General features: G+C 44.6%; 1 protein-coding gene across 4 annotated transcripts in view; it reads left to right on the top strand.

Annotated features, from left to right (window-relative positions):
- TTC7A (tetratricopeptide repeat domain 7A) overlaps positions 1–21,200 on the top strand; it is a 182,143-nt gene that overhangs the window by 50,633 nt on the left and 110,310 nt on the right. For all 4 annotated transcript variants that reach the window (XR_012472232.1, XM_074205337.1, XM_074205346.1 and 1 more), the window contains exons 6-8: positions 14,227–14,305; positions 15,357–15,514; positions 16,396–16,459. Coding sequence is in view for 3 of the 4 variants with exons in the window: in XM_074205337.1 (XP_074061438.1) it covers positions 14,227–14,305; positions 15,357–15,514; positions 16,396–16,459 (301 nt within the window). In the remaining variant the exon portion in view is untranslated. The remainder of the gene's footprint in view (positions 1–14,226; positions 14,306–15,356; positions 15,515–16,395; positions 16,460–21,200) is intronic.

The following is a 21,200-nucleotide window of genomic DNA, read 5'->3' on the forward strand; positions in this document are numbered from 1 at the left end:
AAAATGGTGAGACTGTGAGGAAAATGCCAAGGTGATGAATCTGGGAGAGGGGTGAGGTTATAGGGAAGGAGAAGGTAATGCATTCTGGTTTGAGATGTTGAGACCTCCAGTTTGAAATGTCTGATGGGCTGCTAGTGACTGGGGGCTTGAGAGTTGGGGAGAGAGTGGGACTGGAATAGAATGGAACCCCAACTCTGAGAGATGGATGATGGGACAGGAGGGAGTTGGTTGCCAAGTCCTGGTATCCCACCACCCCACCAGAGCTGCTCACTTCTTTGAACCTTTGGAAAATGACCATTAGGTCCTGCAACAAGCAGAAACAATAATAGGTGGAAGACACACTGGAGGCCTATTTCAGCTTGACATCAGGGGGGCAGGTATCTGAAAGAGGATCAGGATGCTTGGAAAGGTGGTGGGTTCTCCTTGGAGGTCTCCAGAGGCTGGATGACCATTCCATCTTATGGTGGGAACTCCTTCAGGAATGGTTTGTACTAGCTGCAAATGAAGTTCCTTTCAGCTCTTTAATGATCAGATTAAGAGAAGTTAGTAGTAGTTTGTTTTGTTTGTTCCAGAGAGTAATTAGGGGCATTGGCGTGAATGATGCAAAGAGGCCAATCTTTTTAAGCTCTGTCTAAAGAAGGATGTCAGTCAGAGCTGTACAGAGATCTGAAAAAGAGCATCCCTGTCATTAGAGGTTTGAAGCTGGGAGCCAGGGAGAGCAGAGCACCTCATTCCCTCTGAGATTGCTTTGAATTGTGGAGATTCTATAGTTTCCACCATGCCTGCTCAGCTTGATGGAAGATGGCCTCTTTGAAACAGAAGGCTTCAAGCTGTGTGCATCTTTCCACCTCTCTGAGGCTGGTTCTTGAGCCTTAATGTGTGAACTTCTTTTCTCAATGATTGCCAAATTGATCAAGTGATCAAATAATTTGTAAAGCTCTATACAAACATGAGGTTTTAAAAATAATAATTCAGATAACAAATCCATAGAGTTAGAAAGGCCCTTAGGCATGGTTTAACCCAGGAGTTTTAGCCACAGATCTGTGGATTGATTCAGGAAAGGGTGTCATAGGGATGCTTGACACAAACAGGTTAAGAGTCCCTGATCTGGTTCAACATTCTCATTTTAAAAATGAGAAAATTTGGGCTCAGAGCAGTGGAACAACATACTTAGCAACCAGAAAGGTAATAAGAGGCTCACTTGCCCCATTCCTAAGCCAGAGTCCATCATTTGGGGCCTTGGAGGGAGTCTAGAAAAATCTCTATTTCCTTTGTTAGCTGGAGAGCTCTTGACCTCCTTTTTTTCCCTCTCACAGGATTTTTAATACTTAGAGATCAGGTGACTGCCAAGCTTTTCCAGGTGTGATCAGCATGTGATGGTGCTTATCTCATGTAAAGCAGCAGCTTTGGTGCAGGGACTGAGGGTTAAGGCCACTTTTCTTATATTTGAGTTATAACAACTGAAAATTGGTTGGGGGGGAGGGAAGGGGCTTTTCCAGCCACAACAAACTCCCACTTCCTAGTTTCCAAAATCAGTTAGAGCTCTTGAATTGAAAAGTCTGCCTATCAGCAGCACAAGCACCTGTCCGTAGAGAGGTGGCTATGGATTGGTTTCTGTGCTTTTGATAGAGGAGTAAACTGAGGTCAAGAAGGGTTTTAGTGACTTAAGTGATATAAGGAGAGGCAGTGGGAAAGGGAAGGTTCTGGAGGACCTGGGTCTAGGTTCTGCCTTGTCCTTTTTGATGTTGGGCATTTTTTGCCATTAAAAGAGGGGCTTGGATGAGATGACCTCTGAGGGCCCTTCAAGCTCTCAATCTTATGATGAAATGAGGGCAAAATGCATTCCAGGCAAGAGGAATAGCTTGGATGGAATCCACAGAATGGTTGGTAGTCCAATTTGACTGAATTGAACCTTTGTGAAGTCCCTTCTAGCTCCTCCCCTCAGTCAATAAACACTTCTTTTTAAACAGGCAAATATACTTTTTATTGCATCAAAATGTTCACTTTATAGTTGATCAGAATTTAGGGAAAGATTATGAATATTCAATTTACCACAGAATACAGTGATCTCCCATAGGAAGCTTTTTCATTTTCAGATTCAGTTAAAATACTGCATCTTTTTTTTATTGGAACTTTTGCACTTAACAATCCATAATCTGTTGATTTCAACAAACAGGAAGTTTTAAGTCTGCACCAAGGAAACTTACAGTACAGTACATTACATGAAGTTATCTATTTGTGATGTTTTATCCACAAAGGCATTGCTTGTTTATTAAATGAAATTTATGAATAAAACTTAACCTCAATAATATCCTTAGCAACTGAATCTTAAGTGAAAATTCAGATCTAGGGAATAACATATAACTCACAAATGGAAAGAGAAATTAGTTTAAATACTATTTATAACAATGTGTAAATGATAAGGTAAAATATTATGCAAATTTAAAATAAGCAAATAAATTCCTTCTAATTAAGGGGAATTTATGAAATTCCACACACACTGAAGAACCTACTTAATGACCATTTTTAAACACTTTTTTTAAAAAGGGTCCATGGAGGGGGTGGCTAGGTGGCGTAGTGGATAAAGCACCGGCCTTGGAGTCAGAAGTACCTGGGTTCAAATCCGGTCTCAGACACTTAATAATTACCTAGCTGTGTGGCCTTGGGCAAGCCACTTAACCCCGTTTGCCTTGCAAAAACCTAAAAAAAAAAGGGTCCATGGATCTTTGTTCCATGTTATGGAACAACACACATACTGTGGCACATGAGCATGAGGCTAACTCATCTTAGTAATAAGAATATAAAAAATTATTCAAATTGGGTGAGCCAAATGCTCATAATTCCTATTATGATAGCTATGAAGAATCTACAAATGGTATCACATCAGACTTTGAATTCTGACATTTAAAAATCATCTAAATGTTTCCAAGATGGTTAACAGTCTATGAAATGTATAGTGATGCCTAGATTTTGAATTTTTTTTACAAAATCTTTACAGCAATTTGAAGAATAAACACTTCTTAAGCAAAGATGAGTCATCCACTGGGACACAAACCCTGAGGATACAGAGGAATCCACTAGTGCCTGAAAAGATAGAGACCCCCCTCTATAGGAACAGGGACATTAGGAAGAGGGGAAGGGTAGGAGATGTCTAGCAAGAGTTTGAAGAGGTTAGAGCTGGGTGAGTAGATCTGAGAATCACCAGCACAGAGATGATGATTGAGGTCATGGGAGCCGATGAGATCACCAGGTGAAAGAGCAGAGGGAGAGAGAAGAGAAATCAGACTCAAACCCTGGGGGACACCTGGACAAGGGTCAGAGACAGGTGGGTGGCCACAGGGCATGTAGGTAGGGGGAAGGACCAGGAGGGCCTGGGGTCCGAAAAACCTAAAGAGAAGAAAGTATTGGGAAAGAAGGACTAGCAGTGTTCAAGGTTACAAAGCAGCCAAGACAGATAAGGATTGAGAAAAGGTCCCTGGACTTGGCTAGTTAGAGATCATCAGTCATTGTGGAGAGCCACTTCACTGAAGGATGATGAGGTTGGCAGCCAGACTGGAGAGGGTTAAGAGAGTAAGCACAAGGCAAGTGGAGGCTGGCCTCTGTAGACAGCCTTTTCCAGGACTTTGGTCCTTTAGGGAGGAGAGAGGTGGGCTGTTGCCTGTGGGGACTGCTGGCTAGAGCCACACCTGGCTCTCTGGGAAGGGTCCTGTTGGCTAGAGCCACACCTGGCTCTCTGGGAAGGGTCCTGTTGGCTAGAGCCACACCTGGCTCTCTGGGAAGGGTCCTGTTGGCTAGAGCCACACCTGGCTCTCTGGGAAGGGTCCTGTGACTTTTTCACTTTCCTGATTGCTCAGGCACCACTCCCTCTCCTCTTCTCTCCCCCTCCCGTCCCCTACTCTGGATGAGCTGAGGATGGTTGGGGAGCATTGCTGATGCTACTTTGGCCATCTACTAGAATGCCTCAGCCCTTTCTACTTGCTGACTTCACGAGTCCTGGCTGACCAGTTCCTCTTTTTTTATGCTTTATTCACAACCAGCTGGTGGGTTTGCACTTCCTTTGCACTTTGTACCCCATAATTCTGTAGTGAGATATTCTAGGGTGTCTTTGAGGGGAGTTTGAGGAGGGGGGAGGCTTCAGCCCCTTAGGTCTATGAGTCCTGGGTGAGTTGTGACTGACTGTCACTTTATTTTGACTCTTGGGATGTCCTGTTTCCTGCTTCTGTGAATGACAGACACCTCTTCCCTATGTCTCAGGATCAAAAGAGAAATGTTGTTTCAGCACCTGTTGAGTGTTGTTCACCACATAAATGGAAGGATTTATCGTCAGCCACCATAGTGCATACTGAACACTTTTAAGATTTCTTTTGGGAAGTAGTACAAATATTATCTCCATATTTCACAGAAAGAGACTAAGGTCCTGCGGTTAAGTGACTTATCCAGGACATAAAGCTCCCAAGTGTCGAGCCAGGGCTTGAACCCAGGTTTTCTGGATTAGCATCTCTCCAGCACCTCCACTACTTTCCACTGTGCCTGCCACTGGCCTGGAATTCTTGGACCTTTTGGTGTTGTGGGCCTCTTGGGCATTCTGAAACCTATGGACCCCCTCCTCAGAAGAATGTTTAAATGTTTAAAATAAAGTCCATAGGATTGAAAAAAATTATATTGAAATAGTTGTCAAAATATGAAAAAAAACCTCATGGACCCCTAGGTGAAAAACATGGGGACCACCAATTTGCAGCACTCTTTAAGAAAGAGAACTACTTCCTCTCCCCAGTGTTAATGATCATGTTATGTTAGAGCCAGGAGGCAAAATGTTCATCTTTCAGTACTCTTAGCATCCTATTGATGGGGGGGGGGGGGCATGAGTGAGGGTTAACCCACTGGGGAGTCATTAGTAAAGATCCTCAGTTGTCTCAGTTAATTGGAGAATTTTAGCCTTTGAGTTAGGATAATAATCAATTCTTCTAGAAAAAAAAGAGATATGGAAATAAATCATCCTTTATCTTCAAAGCTATCTTGAGTAATTTCTCCTCCTGAAATCTTTGTTCAAAGACTGTGAGCTACCGTTCCCAGAAACTCAGTGTGATTACTCAGCTCCCTTGTGAAACGGGTCCGTGCACTTCCTGTGACTGTGACCAAGCCTCCCTGTTCATGGGGCGGGAGCTTCCTTTGATCGTCTAGGCTCCAAAAACCAAAAACAAGCACCAAGTCTTTCACTCCTTCTCTCCTCTGCAGCGTCAGTTCCTCTTAGTGGAATTCTCGGGCTCCTAGTTAGCATTCAGGTTGGAGGAGCGCAGCAGTTATTTCCTATGCTCTGTTCCCAGGCCTGGTGGGCAAAGAGGCCAGCAAAGAGCATACATCCCAGGCCTTGACAAGCTCCTGGACTAGCTGGGGAGGGGAGCAGCTCTGGGAGCAGGAGGAGAGATTGCTGCCGATGCCCAGTCCCACCATGCTCTAGCACCAAAGAGAATGGCCAGAAGGGAGAGATCTGGGGCTGGGAGGAAAGCAGAGCCTTGGACTTGCTTCTGACCTCCCCTGGCAGAAGGGTGACTTGAGTCCCAGACTTTCTATCTTTCCCACTATAGCCCTTTAGTTTTCCCCCAAAGCTTTGGGGGGCTGAGGACTTTGGATATGTCCTGGGGGGCCATCCCAGTGGTCCTTCTTCTTGGGGATTTCTAGAGTCCAGAGATTCTGCACCTTTTTTGGTGTCAGGGACCCTTTGGCAAAAGGCTGATGTAAAATTGATGGCCTTCTTAGCAGAAGAATGCTTTAAATAATGAGAGATGCTCAAAATCCATTTGAAGTTACTGAAAATAAAGGGGTCTTTTGATATTCTTGTCCAAGTTCATGACTATCTCCCCTTGAAATCTCCATAGGTCCCGGGTTAAGAGGCCCTTATCTAGCTGGTCCCTTTCATTTTAGAGATGCCATGAGTGTGTCCCCCCACCTTCTACCTATCAAGTTAGTAACAGTCCCCCAAACAGTCCAACATTCCCATAATAATTACCGCTTTGTAGCCTTGTACCCCAGGAACTGAACCTCTAGTCCACACCATCTCAGAAGTGGTCAGTGACTTAGAAGTGAAAATGCAAATGTACAAGGGTAGTTGCCCCAGAGTGTATACTTGACTAAGGACAAGGGCTGCCTGGGCCTGGTCCTTCCTCTTGACTGCCACAGTGGGGCAGCCGTGGCACTCTGGCGTGGACTCCAGCCTGGTGACAGCCAATGGGCGGGGGAGCATCTTTCAGAAAATGAATGCTTTAGGGAGATGTGGGAGGGCAGAGCCATGGGGGAGGGAGAAGTTCTCTCTCGCTGGGGGAAAGAAAGAAGGTTGGCAATCTTTTTTCATTGAACTGCCAAAATTGGACACCAGGGTCTAGAAAGGCTGGCTGGGTGACGAGGGCTGCAGACGGGCGGTCTCTGCTTCCTCCTCCTGGGCCTTCGTCGGCTCCTCTTCCCCTCCCCCAGGCTCCCAGAGAACCAGGCCAGACTGGCTTTCTTCTCTGAGAGAGTGGGTGGCAACCTTTTCTGGCTTCCCTTTCCTCTCTTCTCCTCCACTCCCTCTACATCTGTCATTTGAGAATTGAGAGTCCCTTCTCCCTCCAAGTTCTGTAGAGCTTTCAGGCCTTGGAGCTGGGGTGCCCAAAGCAAGGGACATTTATTCAGTGTTTTTTAGTTTGCAAAGCTTTTTCATATACATTAGCTTATTTAAGCCTTGCCAGGCATCCTCTGAGGTGGGAAGCAGAAGGAAGATTATTCTCATTTTACATCTGAGGAAACTGAGGCATAGAGAGCTTAAATGACATCCTTGCCCATGGCCAAAAAACTAATCCTGAATGTCAGAGGCAGGATTTGAACCTAGGCACTCTGTCCACTAGATGCTGCTGCATCCTTGTGGCTTTTTGTTTTTTATTCTTTTTTTTCAGTTAATATTTTGTCTTCATTTGTGAGCATATTGCTTTCTGTACCTCCACATCAAACATTTTCTTACTTCCTGAGAGGTATTGTAGTTTAGTGGATAGAGAGCCTGCCTTGGATCTAAGAAGGCCTGTGTTCAAGTATTATCTCTGACATAAACTCTCTTTGGGACTCTGGGTAAGAGATTTAATCTTTGTGTTTCTAAGAGAGGCCCTTGGCCTGGTGAAACCAATGAGACCTTTCTCAGAAAGATGTTTTTAAATGCATAAAATACATGGGATCGCCAAGGAAACCCATTTTATTGAAACAAAAAATTCATAGTTAACCATAGTTAAGAACCTGTTTTGGCAGAGGGAGTTTCCTACATCTGAAAATTCCCTAGATCAGTAAAATCCCAGGCCCAGGCTTCACTCCCCCCACCCCTTCATTTCTGAACATAACTTTCCATTTCTGAGCCAAAAGAATGAGGACAAAAATGACGTCTTGACTTTTTTTTTTAGGATTTTGCAAGGCAAATGGTGATAAGTGGCTTGCCCAGGGCCACACAGCTAGGTAATTTTTAAGTGTCTGAGACCCGATTTGAACCCAGGTACTCCTGACTCCAGGGCCGGTGCTTTATCCACTTCGCCACCTAGCCGCCCCAGCGTCTTGACTTGAGAAGCTAATTCCCAATGGTTAGACATTCTCTTTGGCTATATTAGTGTTTGTTCCTACTGTTGCCAGTCTCACCAGCATGAGACAAGTGTAGGAAATACCCTGCACCACCGACATTAGGAGAAGGGAAGCCTGAAGGCTGAGATGTGGGAAAGAGGAACTCTGGTTAGAGGGCTGGGGGAGATTTCTGTCCAGTGGTGAGGTTTTCCAGAAAACAGTGATACCTGCATTCTTTGGTTGTGCTGCATAGCTGTTGCTGGGGAAGGGGTCAGCAAGAGGAGCAAACAGGTTCCAAAGGGCATTCTGGAGAAAAGACACGACCACTGGCTTGGTCATGGAAGGCCACTACTTGCAATCAATCTTTATGGAACTTCTCCAGTGTTCTGGATACAGGAGTCTAGTTGGAAAGAATGTGAACAAAATGGCAGCATCCCTTATCTTGTTGACTCCCCTTCTTGGTCCCACTTTGTCTTCTCATGGTGCATCAACAATATTTATTGAGCATCCACTCTTAAGTTGATTCCTTCTGCACTATAACTTAGTGCTTCCCTGGACAAAGATGAAGGACAGATGCTCCTGGATTTTCCATAGTGTCATTGCCTTGACCCCTCCTTCCTGGGAGCTGGGATTGTGTCCTATGGAGAGATGCATGGGACAGAAAAGATTAAGTTTGGTTGGTGGGCCCCAGTACAAGACTGTCCACCTGTGGCCTGCCTATGTATTTAGGGTGCTTGTGGTGAGTCCAGTCTTGAGGATCTCTCCCATGAAACACTTTTTTTAGTCTATCCTTTCACCTAAGTAGACTTTCTCTTCTTCCTTCAGTCCTATTGCAGATTGACATTTCATTCTTTTTAGCTTAGTCCCTAAGTAGAAGTTATCTTCTATAATCTCTTTTTATACCAAATCAGTAAATAATTCTTTACCATGCTCTCAGATCTGCATAAATCCCATCATACCAGCTGATGTTTATATAGCATCATCAAATTAACATGACCCTAGGACAAAACTGATAATGTACTTTTATCCCAATTTTATAGATGGGGAATTGGATAACTTGCTCCAAGGCATAAAGACAGTGTTGGAGGTGGGATTTGAACCCAGGTCTTTCCAAAGTGCTAAGACTCCCAAGTCGTAGCACTCTTTCACACATCACCATTGTTTCTTCCTTTCTTCCCAATTAGACCTGAGCCCTTGTGGCCAGCTGCGCTGTGACTTCTAGCTTGCCCTAGAGTTCCTTGCTGGCCAGGCCCTGAGGAGGTATTTGAGGAAGGATCTTTACTTGGAGTCCCAAGGAAGGCAGCAAACATTTAAGGGCTTCCTCTGAGCCAGACTGGGAGTACAGATAAAAGGAAAAGAGACAGTCCCCATGCTTAAAAAAGAAGTTGACAATAAGGGCTGGTGGAGGAGGACAGGTACCCATGGTGGGACATGATTTTGAAGCCTGAAGATCATGAAGACGGCTGGCTTGTACAGGCCCCAGGAGAGCACACCAACAGTAAAAGTGCTCTGCTGGACTGAGAATGCCCCGAGGAAGTCCAAGAAGAAACTAGCAGAAGCACAGGGTTGAAGACTGGAAGTCATTTCAGAATGGCAGTGGAGAAATGGTATTTCTCAGAAGTTGAATATCTCTTCTCTATTAAGCCTTTATGGCTCCAAACTAAAACCTCCCTTTGATGAGTAGCTCGGTTCCTGGTCTGCCACTAACTTGATGTTTGATGTTGGGCCAGTTGTTTCACTTTCTAGGGCCCCACCTTCCCCAATTCAAAGTCTCCCAGGCTGAAAAAGGAAGGGAGGCAGGGGAAGGAAATGGGAAATGGGAAACAGAGATGATATGAAGGCCAGAACAGCCAAGTCAAATGATCGGAAAGCTGGAGCCAAGAAACTAAGTGACCCTGCTGACCTCAATCTTCATGTTGCACAGGCCTGCTGTGTATGGCAGCAAAAAAAGGGCTTGACCCGTGCAAAGGAGGCCTGGGTCTCGGCCAGGTCCAAGACAGGGCCGTCACAACAGCAAGTCTCTTCAACTCATTGTGCTTCAGTTGTCTTGTCGGTATAACGAGTATAATACAACTCCCCCTCAAGTGGTTATGGGCTTATTTACTATATATATCTATATCTATATCTATATGTATATATATAGATATAGATATAGATACAGATATGGATATATATATTATATATTATGTATATTATATGTATACTTACTATGTATATACATTTATATATGTATATAATATTTACCATATATACATATACTTACAATATACAGTCAATTACTATATTGTAATACTGCATACTTACAATATATTGCTTATAATATAATATCTCATTTTTCTAGCACTTCTAGGCAGTGCTTTGAAAATGCTTCCTTTTTGGATATTTCTATATTAATCTGGGAGACGTGAACATGATTTTAAAGAGATTTTGATAGCATATTTCAATATAATTGACCCACATATTGGATTTTATACTTTTAAAAATATTCTTAGGGGCGGCTAGGTGGCGTAGTGGATAAAGCACTAGCCTTGGAGTCAGGAATACCTGGGTTCAAATCCGGTCTCAGACTGTGGCCTTGGGCAAGCCACTTAACCCCATTTGCCTTGCAAAAAACCCCTAAAAATAAATGAATGAATGAATGAATGAATAAATAAATAAATAAAAATAAAAATATTCTTCCAAGAAGAAGTCCATAGGTTTCAGATCATCAATGGGATTCATGACCCCAAATAGTTAAGAACTCCTCATTCATTCTCACAATTATTTTCTTTCTGAATTCTATCCACATTTCCCTTAAAACATCATTGCCTCCTCCCTGCCCAAAGAATCTATGAAGAGGAAAGTCAAACTAGAAATGGGTGTGCAAGTATGTATCCAAGAACCAAACTAAGATGATTGGTAGATTAGGGAACCAAGCTGCTGCTCTCTGAGGAGCTCCAAGCGTTTCTCACTAGAGTGCCCAGCTTAGGGGGCACAAGGGTGACCCCCACTGCTGGGCAGCAGAAGGATTCCTGACAAGTAGAGTGAAGATGGACTTCTATTTGGAGGCTGCTGGAAGCCTAAAGCTGAGCCATTGATAAATTATTGCCTCTCCTGAATTTGTGTAATTTTGAAGTGCTAGATACTGAATTGCTTAAAATGAGAGAGGTACACCAAACCCCAGCTGATATCAGGGAAGAGATATCAGGGAAGAGAAAGAGATTAAGTATTTATCTCTACTAAGCACTTCTCAATTATTATTTTATGTGATTTCACAAACAACCCTAGGAGGGAGGTGCCATTATAATCCCCATTTTACAGTTGAGGAAACAGAGGTAGAGGGTGACTTGCCTTGTCACACAGCTAGGAAGTATCTGTGGTTCAGGTCTTCAGAAGTCCTACCTACTTCATCATCTAGAGTAACTAGCTAGTAGGTTTTTAGCAAATGTTTGTTGAATTAAATTGAAAATATACTTTAAGTCACTACAAAGGCTGGAGAGGAGAGGCCTGGAAGGGGATAGAAGACTCCAACTCTGTTATTGAAATGATCAGTGAAATTTTGTGGACCAAGGCATATCTCTGTGCCTCAGTTGGCCCCTCTGGGAAATGAAACCACAGATAACCTAAGCACTTGACCAATACCTGTTTGCTCAGCTCATTCATTCATTGCTCGCTCCCCTAAACATCCCCCCACCTCAGGGTGACCATCAGTCGTCCGGGTCTTCCCAGGCTCTCCTCAGAGTCAGACATCACACTGAGTCCAAAGTTGCTGATGTCAAGCACAACTGAGGTTCATCCGAGCTGGTTGTGGCTGTTGTGTGAGAGGGCCTCACTTCAAAGATTTCTTTTGTGTTCTCTCTCTGACCTGAGTACAGTTGTCCATTCCTTGCAGTTCTCCAAAGGGAACTCAATTAAGCACAATCAGAAACAGATGAAGAAGCTCAGAAGAATCTTACCCCAAGTATGCTGAGATTTTGTTGGTTTTTTGCAGGGAAGACATGATCCTCCCCCCACCCCCAAGCCAAAACTTGAAAGGCCTCCTTCGTCCCCAGAAGGGTTCCTTCCTCCTTTTAAACCATCTTTCTGGGAGAGCCTTCCTCTTTATTATTCCCCTGAATCTTCCTGACACTCATAGAAGTTAGGCAGACAGGATAGTATCATCTCCATCTCCATGTTCTCCCACTCCCATTTGGGACATTTCTCTTGATCTGACCTTTTTTCAGGAACTGTGCTATGACCTTCACAGGAACTGATCTGAGGTGACTTGGGGGCCTTACCAAAAATTCAGAACATCTTGGTCTTAGATTATCATTCTCAAGGGGCAGGAGACATCTTGTGCTTCTGCAGGGCTCTGGTGTATCTTTTCTGACAACTGGCTCCTAGATAGATACTAACTTTTTAAATTTTCATTAATGTATTTTAGTTTTTATTCTTACCATTTAACCATTGTATATACTCTCTTACACAACCAAAAAACAAGTTAAAAACTGACATGAATAAGAGTATGGCATATTTTGTATCTATAGACCCCCCCCCAACAGAGAGGAAAGGGGTATTCCAACATCACTCGAAGTTTACATGGATCATTATATTTAGTTTTTTTGTGTTATCTTCATTCACATTATAGTCATTGTGTATATTCTCTGTTCATTCTATTTCTGTTTATACATATCTTCCTTTGTCTCTTTGAATTTCTTGTATTCATCATTCTTTATAGTGATTAATTTTCCTTTAACCTTACTATACTACATTTGTTCGGATAGTGCCATGTATTTTTTTATATCTGTATAAAATTATATTCAATATATTATCAATATATAATTAATATATTATTAATATACATACACTCTAGTATGTGGTGCTCTGAAAGTTTTGTTATCCATGTGCCCCTCTATCCACTTCTGGAGTGGGAAGACACTTATGGTGGGTGACTAATCACAAGCTCGTAGTAATTATTGAGTGAGCTGAGGGGGGCCTGGGCCATATTGTCAGCTGTCAGAGTTGAAGGGAGAGATTGTCAAGGTAGAATGGCCAGGGGCGGCTAGGTGGCACAGTGGATAGAGCACCCGCCCTGGAGTCAGGAGTACCTGAGTTCAAATCTGGACTCAGACACTTAATAATTAACCCTATTGCCTTGCAAAAACCTTAAAAAAAAAGGTAGAATGGCCAAACCTTGACAGCAGACCAGTTGGAGGAGAACCAGGGGACAGTAATGTCACAAAAATCTTAGTGAGGAGAGAAGACCTACAAGAAAAAGGTCATCCACAGTTCCAAAGGCTGCAGAACTGTCAAAGAGGAGAATTGAAAAAGACAATTAGATTTGAAAGTTAAGGGGTCATGGATACTATCAGAGAAAGCACTTCCAGATGAATGATGAGGACAGGAGCCAAACTGCAGAATGTTTAGGAGAGGGGTGGGGAGAGGAAGGGTAGACCTGCACTAATTGTAGACAACTTTCTCCTGGAGTTTAGCCATGAAAAGGTGGAGAGTATAGGACAGCCAGCAGTCATCAGCATAGCAAGTGAGAGTTGTTTTGGTTGATTTTTGTTTTAAAGTCTGAGGGAGACTAGGGTGTGATGTGAAGTGGTCTGGAGCCAGGCAGAGATTGGAAATTAGCTTGTTGGTTCAGTTGGTACAGATAGGCATATGCCTGAATGATGATGATAATATGAAGAATTGGCTTTTATATCATTTTACTTTATCTTCATTGTCCCACTTGAATCTTAAAACAGTCCATTAAAGTGTTATCATCATCCCTGCAAGTGGCACGGTGGATAGAGCACTAGTCTTGGAGTCAAGAGGACCTAAATTCAAATCTGGCCTCTGACACTTAACAGCCTTGGGCAAGTCACTTCACCCTGATTACCTCTCATCCAGGGCCATCCTCAGTTGTCCTGATTGCTGTCTGCCCCTAGACCCAGATAGCTTTGGAGGAAAAAGTGAGGCTGGTGATGTAATATAGCCCCCCTCACTCCAATCTGTTCATGTACTTGTCACAGCATCAGCTCCCTGATGTCGCTGGCATCTTCTAGAAAGAAGGACAGACATCAGTTATATGGGTAGTGATACTGAGACTAGTTGAATGACCTGCCCAGTGTGGTCAGGTTCGTCATTGTCAGAGGAGGAATCGGACTGGTGTCTCCAGGGCGCTGCTAGGGGGCTGTTTGCCTGGCTCTGCCCTGCGGTCTGCATTCCTTAGGGAGTCTAAGGCAGAGAAGTCTCAGGCTGGGCGAATATCACTGCTAGAAATAATAAAAGCATCAACACTTGCAACATTGGTGCCTTTGCCAAACACTTCATGTGTATTATCTTTTTTGATTCCCACCAGAGTTTAGTGAAGTAAATGCTAATTAAAAGTAACCCCCTCCTGGGAAGCTTGGTCTTTGTCCCTAGTCTCTCTCTTTTTGAGAAAAACAAAAACACAACCCTGGCAGTCTTGGTTGCCTTTTCCAGGAAAGCCTCGGACCTTTGTGTAACATTTGCTCTTATTTGTCCTCTTATTGGAGGTCACTGTGGCTCTTGAGTATATCTTTTTTCATGTTAACATTTATCCTTGATCCTGTTTTCAAATGGAACTCGAACAGGTGAGCTCCTTGCTCCTGGAGTTTTCTCTGGTGTGAGGGAGAAAGCTGGATTGGGGGAAGCTGGCCACTGATGTCACCTGTGCTTTCTCACTAGGAACATCGTGAAGGGCATGAGTGAGCTGCGGGAAGTCCTGAGGATTGTGGAGACCAGAGCCACCCAGAACTTAAAAGTGGTAACAAGGACATCCTATGGAGGCCAGAGAGAAGGAAAGGAGGGAGAGAGAAAGAGAGAGAGAGAATTTGGAGAGACAGAGTGAGAGAGAGAGGAGAGAGAATAGAGAAAGACACTAGAGAGAATGAGAAAGAGAGAAGCAGAGATGGTGAGAGAATAGTAAGTGAAAAGAGACAATAGAGAGTGAGAAAGGAGAAATAATAGACAGTGAGAGACAGAAAGAGGAGACAGAGAGAATGAGAGTGAGAAGAAAGAACAGAGTGAGAGAAAGAGTGAGAGAGACAAACAATTACCCTACTAATGTCATGTCCCCCACCCTAGGTCCCATCTCCTGAGATATGTGAGAGAGAGTGAGAAAGAAAGTGAGAGAGAGGAGAAACAGATAATGACAGAATAGAGTGAGTGAGAAGACAGACAATAGAGTGAGAGAAGAGAGAGAGAGAGAGAGAGAGAGAGAGAGAGAGAATAGAGAGAACGATGGAGTGTGAGAGAGGAGCAAGAGTAGGGTTGTGTGAGTGTGTACACTTTGGAGTCATAGGCTGCTGTGGAGTAGTCATCTCCCCGAAATAACCCCCAAGCTCTAGGCAGATGCCATGACATACTTTGGGGCTTACTCCCGGCTTTATTCTTGTTCTTGGTCCTTCTGCAGACTAGTCCCTCTGGGCCTCAGTTGGTCTTTTGGAGGCAGAACTTTCCAGACAAGGGACCCTCTAGTTTCTCTCTGTAGTGATGTGGAGAGTGTCTGTCTGACTGAGAAATTCATATGTGACTTTGTCATACCTCAACTCTCAAGGAATTTTGTCTTCTTGGGGAGGCTGCTTCTCTATACATGCAGTTCATTACCGCAGACAATAGCAGCAAGGATTGAAGGTGCTAGTAGGAGAAAGGATAGAAGGGATGGACCAGAGCAGTCCAGGAGGGCTTCCTGGGGGAGATGAGCCTTGGGAAGAATTGAAGGAGAGTGAGGGGTGAATGGCAGGACATTAGCAGGGTAAGTGTTAGAAGGAATTGATTATGGGTGACTTGTTGACTGGGCCTCTCCTCTCTGTCAGGCCGCCGCAAAGCATCTGGTAGGAATACTTCTTCACTCCCTGAGTGAGGACTGCTACTGGGGGCCCCTGTCTCACCCTCTGCCTGAGTTTATGGGCAAAGAGCAGAACTCCTTCTTCACGCAGCCTCTTCGGAAGCCTGATCTCTACACCGGAGACAAGTAAGCCCTGGCTTCTTCCACCCTCTCTGCATTAAATCATGTGCATCAGGGGGCAGTTGGGTGGCACAGTAGATAGAGCACTGGTCCTAGAGTCAGGAGGACCTGAGTTCAAATCTGGCCTCAGACACTTAATAATTGCCCAGCTGTGTGATCTTGGGTAAGTCATTCTTAGCCCCATTGCCTTAAAAATAAAAAATAATTTTTAAAAATCCTATAGATCCTCTCTGGGCAAGGTATAATCCCCCAGGTCACCCAGTTGTTCATCAGTGAACTACTTCTTAAGCCCACCATCCTTAAAATAAATCAGTTGGATCCTCAGGATGTAGACTCAGTTTCAAACCAGCATAAGCCAAGGGATATCTTCAGGGGTAGAGGACAAGAGGATCATATGATGTATTTTAAGGCCAGCCAAATGATGTGGTGGCTTTCTGCTATTTGGGATTATCCCCTATTTTTGCCAGAGTATTTGTGATACTTCTGTCCTCATAGTACAGATTATGCGGCTATATTTTCCAAAACCTGTAGTTTGTCATTATTTGTTAGACAATCTTCTTTCCTCTCCCCAAGGATGTCCCTACAGTATCAGAAAGGTATATTTCCCCCCAGGTTTGATAATTTGCAATCTCAGACCTGAAAATTTTTCCTCTATGGGTAGGGTTTAAGAGTTGGTGATTTGGGGGTATTTAAAGGACCTCGGAACCTGCTGCTTCTCTGAGCGTGGTGTCCGGTAGCTTATGAATCATGCAAGAGCCGCTTCATGTTTCCAGGAACTGGTGTGAGAGAGAAGAGATGGGTCCCAGGCTGACCCCATTTTTGGTGATCAGGCATATTGGGGCTGAGGGGATGGTGTCTGAGTAGGGACTTTGGTTTGTGTCTTTCAGTCTCTTCTGCCCAAGTGACAACATCGAGGAGGCTCTGTTGGTTCTTCTCATCACTGAGTCCATGGTAAGCCCTTTGTGGTTAGTGGCCCCTTAGCTACTGTGTGGGGGAAAGTGGGTTCCAGTATGGTCCTTGGGGCAGCAGGATAGGGTCTGCTCCAAGCTGAAGCCATTTTTGCCTTGGAATAGCTGGTCGGGGGATGATGTCCAGGAGCTCAAAACCTCACAGACCCTGCCCCCCCACCCTAGGTCCCATCTCCTGAGGTTTGGGGCTTGCATGAGGATGGGGAGGAGAGATTTAGGGTTCAGGGAGTTCTCTTGAGTAGAAAGAAAAGGGAAGGAGGTTGAAGATGGCAGCCTCCATTCCATATCTACCTCTGTTTAGTTTGGTATAAGTTGAGATTGGTCAGTCAGATTCACTGAGCCTTGATTCTCTAGCTCACCCTGAACACCCTTGGGATAAAAAAGTATAAGATAATACATTCCCTGCCCTCAAGGAGATCCCAGTCTAGCTGGGGAAAGAAGTTCTGTGCACACATGAGAAGGTGGCTCCCAGTACCAAGAAGTGATGAGGTGTGCCAAATGAGTTGAAGATGATATAAGTGCTCTAGAAATTCAGAGGAGAATGCTCTCACTAGGAACTTGAGGGGTCTCAGAAGACTTCATGGAGGCGAGAGTTAAGCTGAGCCTTGGGGGGGCAGGGATTATACTTGGTTAGTTATCAAGAAAATGGAAAGGGCCATTCCAGGAAAGGTAAAAGCATGAACAGGGGTGTGGAAGAGGGAAACACCTGCGTGTTTGGGGAGCGGTGAGGAAGCCAGCCTGGCTGAAAAGGAAGATGGGGAGAGAAAGATTTGCCAGTTTCAGGAGTCTGACATTTCTGTTGTCAGCATTGGGGAGCCAGTGAAAGTTTTTGGACAATGATAAATGATAAATTTGGCAGCAGGCTGGATTGGATTTTTCACCCTCCTTTCTCCCACACACACCCCCTATACCATTAGTGGTCCCAGATTCACAGAATTTGTGAAGATGAGACTGGTTTTACCCATATCTGATACTGGGCAGCCTTCTTAGTTAAAGCTCCGAGACCTTCCAGCTGGGAAGGGGGTAGGAGGGAAATGTGGTGGTGAGTTAAAGCAGCACAGACATGGAAACTACTTTTCCATCAAAGTCCTTTACCAAGTTGATACAAGTTCAAGTACCCCTATTGTCCCAGCCTGACATGACCTTTTAAAATACATCATCAAATCCCAGTGAAAGGAGTAAGATGTGAATACAAATTGAGGTGACTTGTGAAGTGGGAGAATGGTTATTTGTTATGAGAACATCTGTTTTGGGTTAGCTCAGTGATTTAGAGTCACAGCCCCTGTTTGAACTCTCTAAAGAAGATTAATAAGCATCCTAGAAAAAGCTGTTCCCTAATCCCAGCCACAGTCTGACCTCCGACCCTAGCCAAAAAGTCATAGTATTTTAGAGTTGAAAGCCCTTTAGTCAGTCTCCCACCCCATGTAGGAATTCACCCTTAAAATAGTTCTGACAAGTGGTGAATCAGTTTTGGCATAAATGTTTTCAGGGATGAGGTACTCCTTCCATTTCTCAAGTGGGCAGCTCTTCTTATTAGAAACTTCTTTCTGGTATTGAGTCAAAATTTCCTTTCTCAAAGCTTGGCCTAATTGGTTACAAGCCTCAGCCCCAGAATTCTATTGTAGGGAACATGGACATGTTGATTCCCTGGCCTTAACTGTAGATGTGCTCTCTAGCCATTGTGCACTGCAGGATGGGAGACTGGAGGTGAGAATCCTATTTTTTGAGTGCTCTGCACCCCTGGCTGAGCCACAAACCACAGATAGATAAATTCAGATGGTCATTCAGCTAAAACACCCATTTACCCTAAGCATTCAACTGATTAAGGTCTAAGCTGTTGCCTTTTAACAAAAATCAGAACTTTAGATGAACTGCCATCTTGAATCTAGAAGAGAAAATCCTTTGGTCTAACTTTTTTTTCCCCCATTGTGCAGTTACTCAGATAATTGGTAGGTGGCAAAAATTGGGAAGTGTTTGTTGACACTAAGTGGTGGTGAAGGGTTTTCCTTAAGAACCTGAAAGAATGCAAAGCCAAGGAGTTAGTCAGCATAGGAGGACCTTTCTGTCCACTCAGGTCATTTTGCAAATAATCACCTTATTTGGGCCTACACCCAACCTGGAGGCATGCCCATATAAATCTGCATAGGGGCCTCTGGAAATATTTAGAAAATTTGAGGCCTGTAGAGAAAACATGTGCCTTAGAGTTAAGTAAGGTAAGATCCCAGTGACTGCCTTCCAACCTTTCTTTGATGTCTTTGTCCACCCACACTCCCCCCAATTGATTCTCTTTTATTCTGCAGTCATGATGAAGGCCAGTGGAAATATTGAGGTCCCAACAAGTCAGACTCCTGGTTCCACAGTTCAGCTGCCACCTTTCCTTGACCCAAAGTCCGAGATATTCTTACCTGATCTTGATGCTGGCAGAGTTTTCATTGGCTTCAATAGAAAGCGTGTCCAGGTGCAGATGCTCAGCTGGGAGGAAGCCTATCACATATCAGCTGGCTGCTGCCTTGGCATCTGCTTAACGTTTATGGTATCTGAAGAATTAGGAAAGCTCCATAGGCAGGCCATTAAGATAGAGCCCACCCAGAAGGTGTAATAGTCCTCTCTCTCTTTACAGGCTGCCAAGCAGGGATTGCTGCAAGTGGGGGCGGGGAGGGTTTCGTGGTGTCCACCTTAGGTAGCTTGGCTGGCCTAGTTTTTCTTTGTTACCTGGATGAGAATGCCAAGGAGCAGCCAATGTCATGGGTAGATGAGGAATTCCAAGTGTAGTTGATCCTTTGCAGGATAGTTTAGTCTTTGGTGGGGCATAAAATTAAAGAAGAAAGGGAGCTTAGAGTCCATCCTTTCCCATCAATCTCCCCCCACCCCATTCTATAGACTAGGAGTCTGAGGTCCAGGGGGATAAAGCCTAAGGTTACCTGGTGAGTGCAGAGCTAGAAAAGGGGAACAGGGCCGAGAACTCACATTCCTTGGAGATGGCGTAGTCTTGTCACTTCTGCACTTGAGGACAGCACTCACTGTAGATCAGGAGGGGTTTTCTCTGCCTTTTTGTTAGCAGAGGAGTACATTGTGGCCAATCATCTGTCTAGGTAGAAGGGTCCTCTGGGTTCACATCTTAGAGCTCTCAAGCTTGAATCACACTGCCCTGGATTTGGAACAAATAGGATAAAACCCTAGAGAAATGGACTTAGAGATCACCCAGTCCCATTTCACTTTACAGATGGGGAACCTGAAGCCTTGAGAAATGAAGTAATTTGGTCAAGGTTGCATAGACATGAGTGGCAAAGGAAAGATTTGAACCCAAGCCCTTTGGACTCCATGTACCACTGACTTGAGTTCTAGTTTCTGTTCTTAAACTGAGTTGTGTGATCTTCAGGAAGTCACTTCATCTCTTGGAACCCAAGTGGAAGGAACACCAGACTTGGAATCCAGAGGAGGGGCCACCTGGCATGGAGAGAGGTGGAATTGGGACGCCAGAGGGTCTGGGTGAAAATCTTGACTCTGGACCTCTGAATGGGAAGGAAAGAGGGGAAATAAGGATTTGACCAGAGGATCTTTAAAGTTACTATCTAAAATCTTTATATACTAGACCTGGTTCAAATTCCATCTGCAGATACTCTGGGCTTCTTGCTTCTACTGCCACCAATCTGGTTCAGGCCTTCCTCCCCATGCCCTTAGAGCATTGCATCAGGATCCTCCAGCCTCTGATGGCTCTTCGAGGTTCCCAGGTCCAGGTGCATCCCCATTCCACTGCCCAGAACTTTGGGTAGCTTCTGGCTGCCTCCCACAAAGCCACCATGGGCCCAGGTCAGGTTACTTGGTAGACCTTAAGAGACTTTCCTTGCTGTGGAACTGTAGGACACTCACCTTTTACCTTTAAAATGAGAACCTCATAAGATAATGGGCACAGTGGACTTTGTTGTTATAATCTGGAGCTAACTGTCAGTTAAGAAGGTGCTTCTGACGTGGAGAGAAGAAAACCCGAGTCAGGTCTGACTTCTGATGTTTAACTGTGTGACCCTGGCCAGGTCACTTAACCTCCAGTTGCCCATCTGTAAGAAGAGCTTCGTGGTAGCACCCACTTTCCCTGGGTTGTTAGGAATAGTTGTGAACGTGACTATGAGGGCTTCAGCAGTTAGCCTGGCTCACGGTGAATGGGGGTTCTGTCTCTACTCAGTCCCCAACAGAGCTTCCCTCTCCCTCCTCCCCACCTTGGTGCATGCCCTCCATTCTTCCCATCCTTAAGGCTCACCACTTCCTCATGCTGCTCTGGTCTTCTCTGAGGTTTTTTCAGAGGCTCTGCTGCTTCCTTCCAGGACTCGAGCCTGCAGTGACAGTGCTTCGATCTTAACTCTTGGCTCTTCATAAGTCTCTTGGGTATTTTTCTCATTCTGCTTTATGCATTTATCTCTGCCCTCCTTCTCTCCTCCTCCCCAGTTGTAATTGGCTCAGGGCTGGCAGCCTAGTGCTGCCCATAGTATGGAACACAGCCCTCTCCATGGACTGTGCAGTTTCAAGTCACCTTTAGGACCCTCTGGTTTGGTGTGTGTTTGGTGAGAGGAGGACCCTGGAGGAAGGGGAAGGAGGGGTTCCTCCCTGAAAGCACCTCTGGGAACCATCCCAGTCCACCCTTCTTGGGTTCCTTTTTGTGCCTATTCTAGTCCATTCCTTTTTCATGCTCCAGGGGGTAAAGTAGATAGTTTTTCTACCTCCAGTACAAG

The sequence above is a fragment of the Macrotis lagotis genome, chromosome 1, assembly GCF_037893015.1.
Source record: "Macrotis lagotis isolate mMagLag1 chromosome 1, bilby.v1.9.chrom.fasta, whole genome shotgun sequence".
In the NCBI taxonomy this organism is placed as follows: domain Eukaryota; kingdom Metazoa; phylum Chordata; class Mammalia; order Peramelemorphia; family Peramelidae; genus Macrotis; species Macrotis lagotis.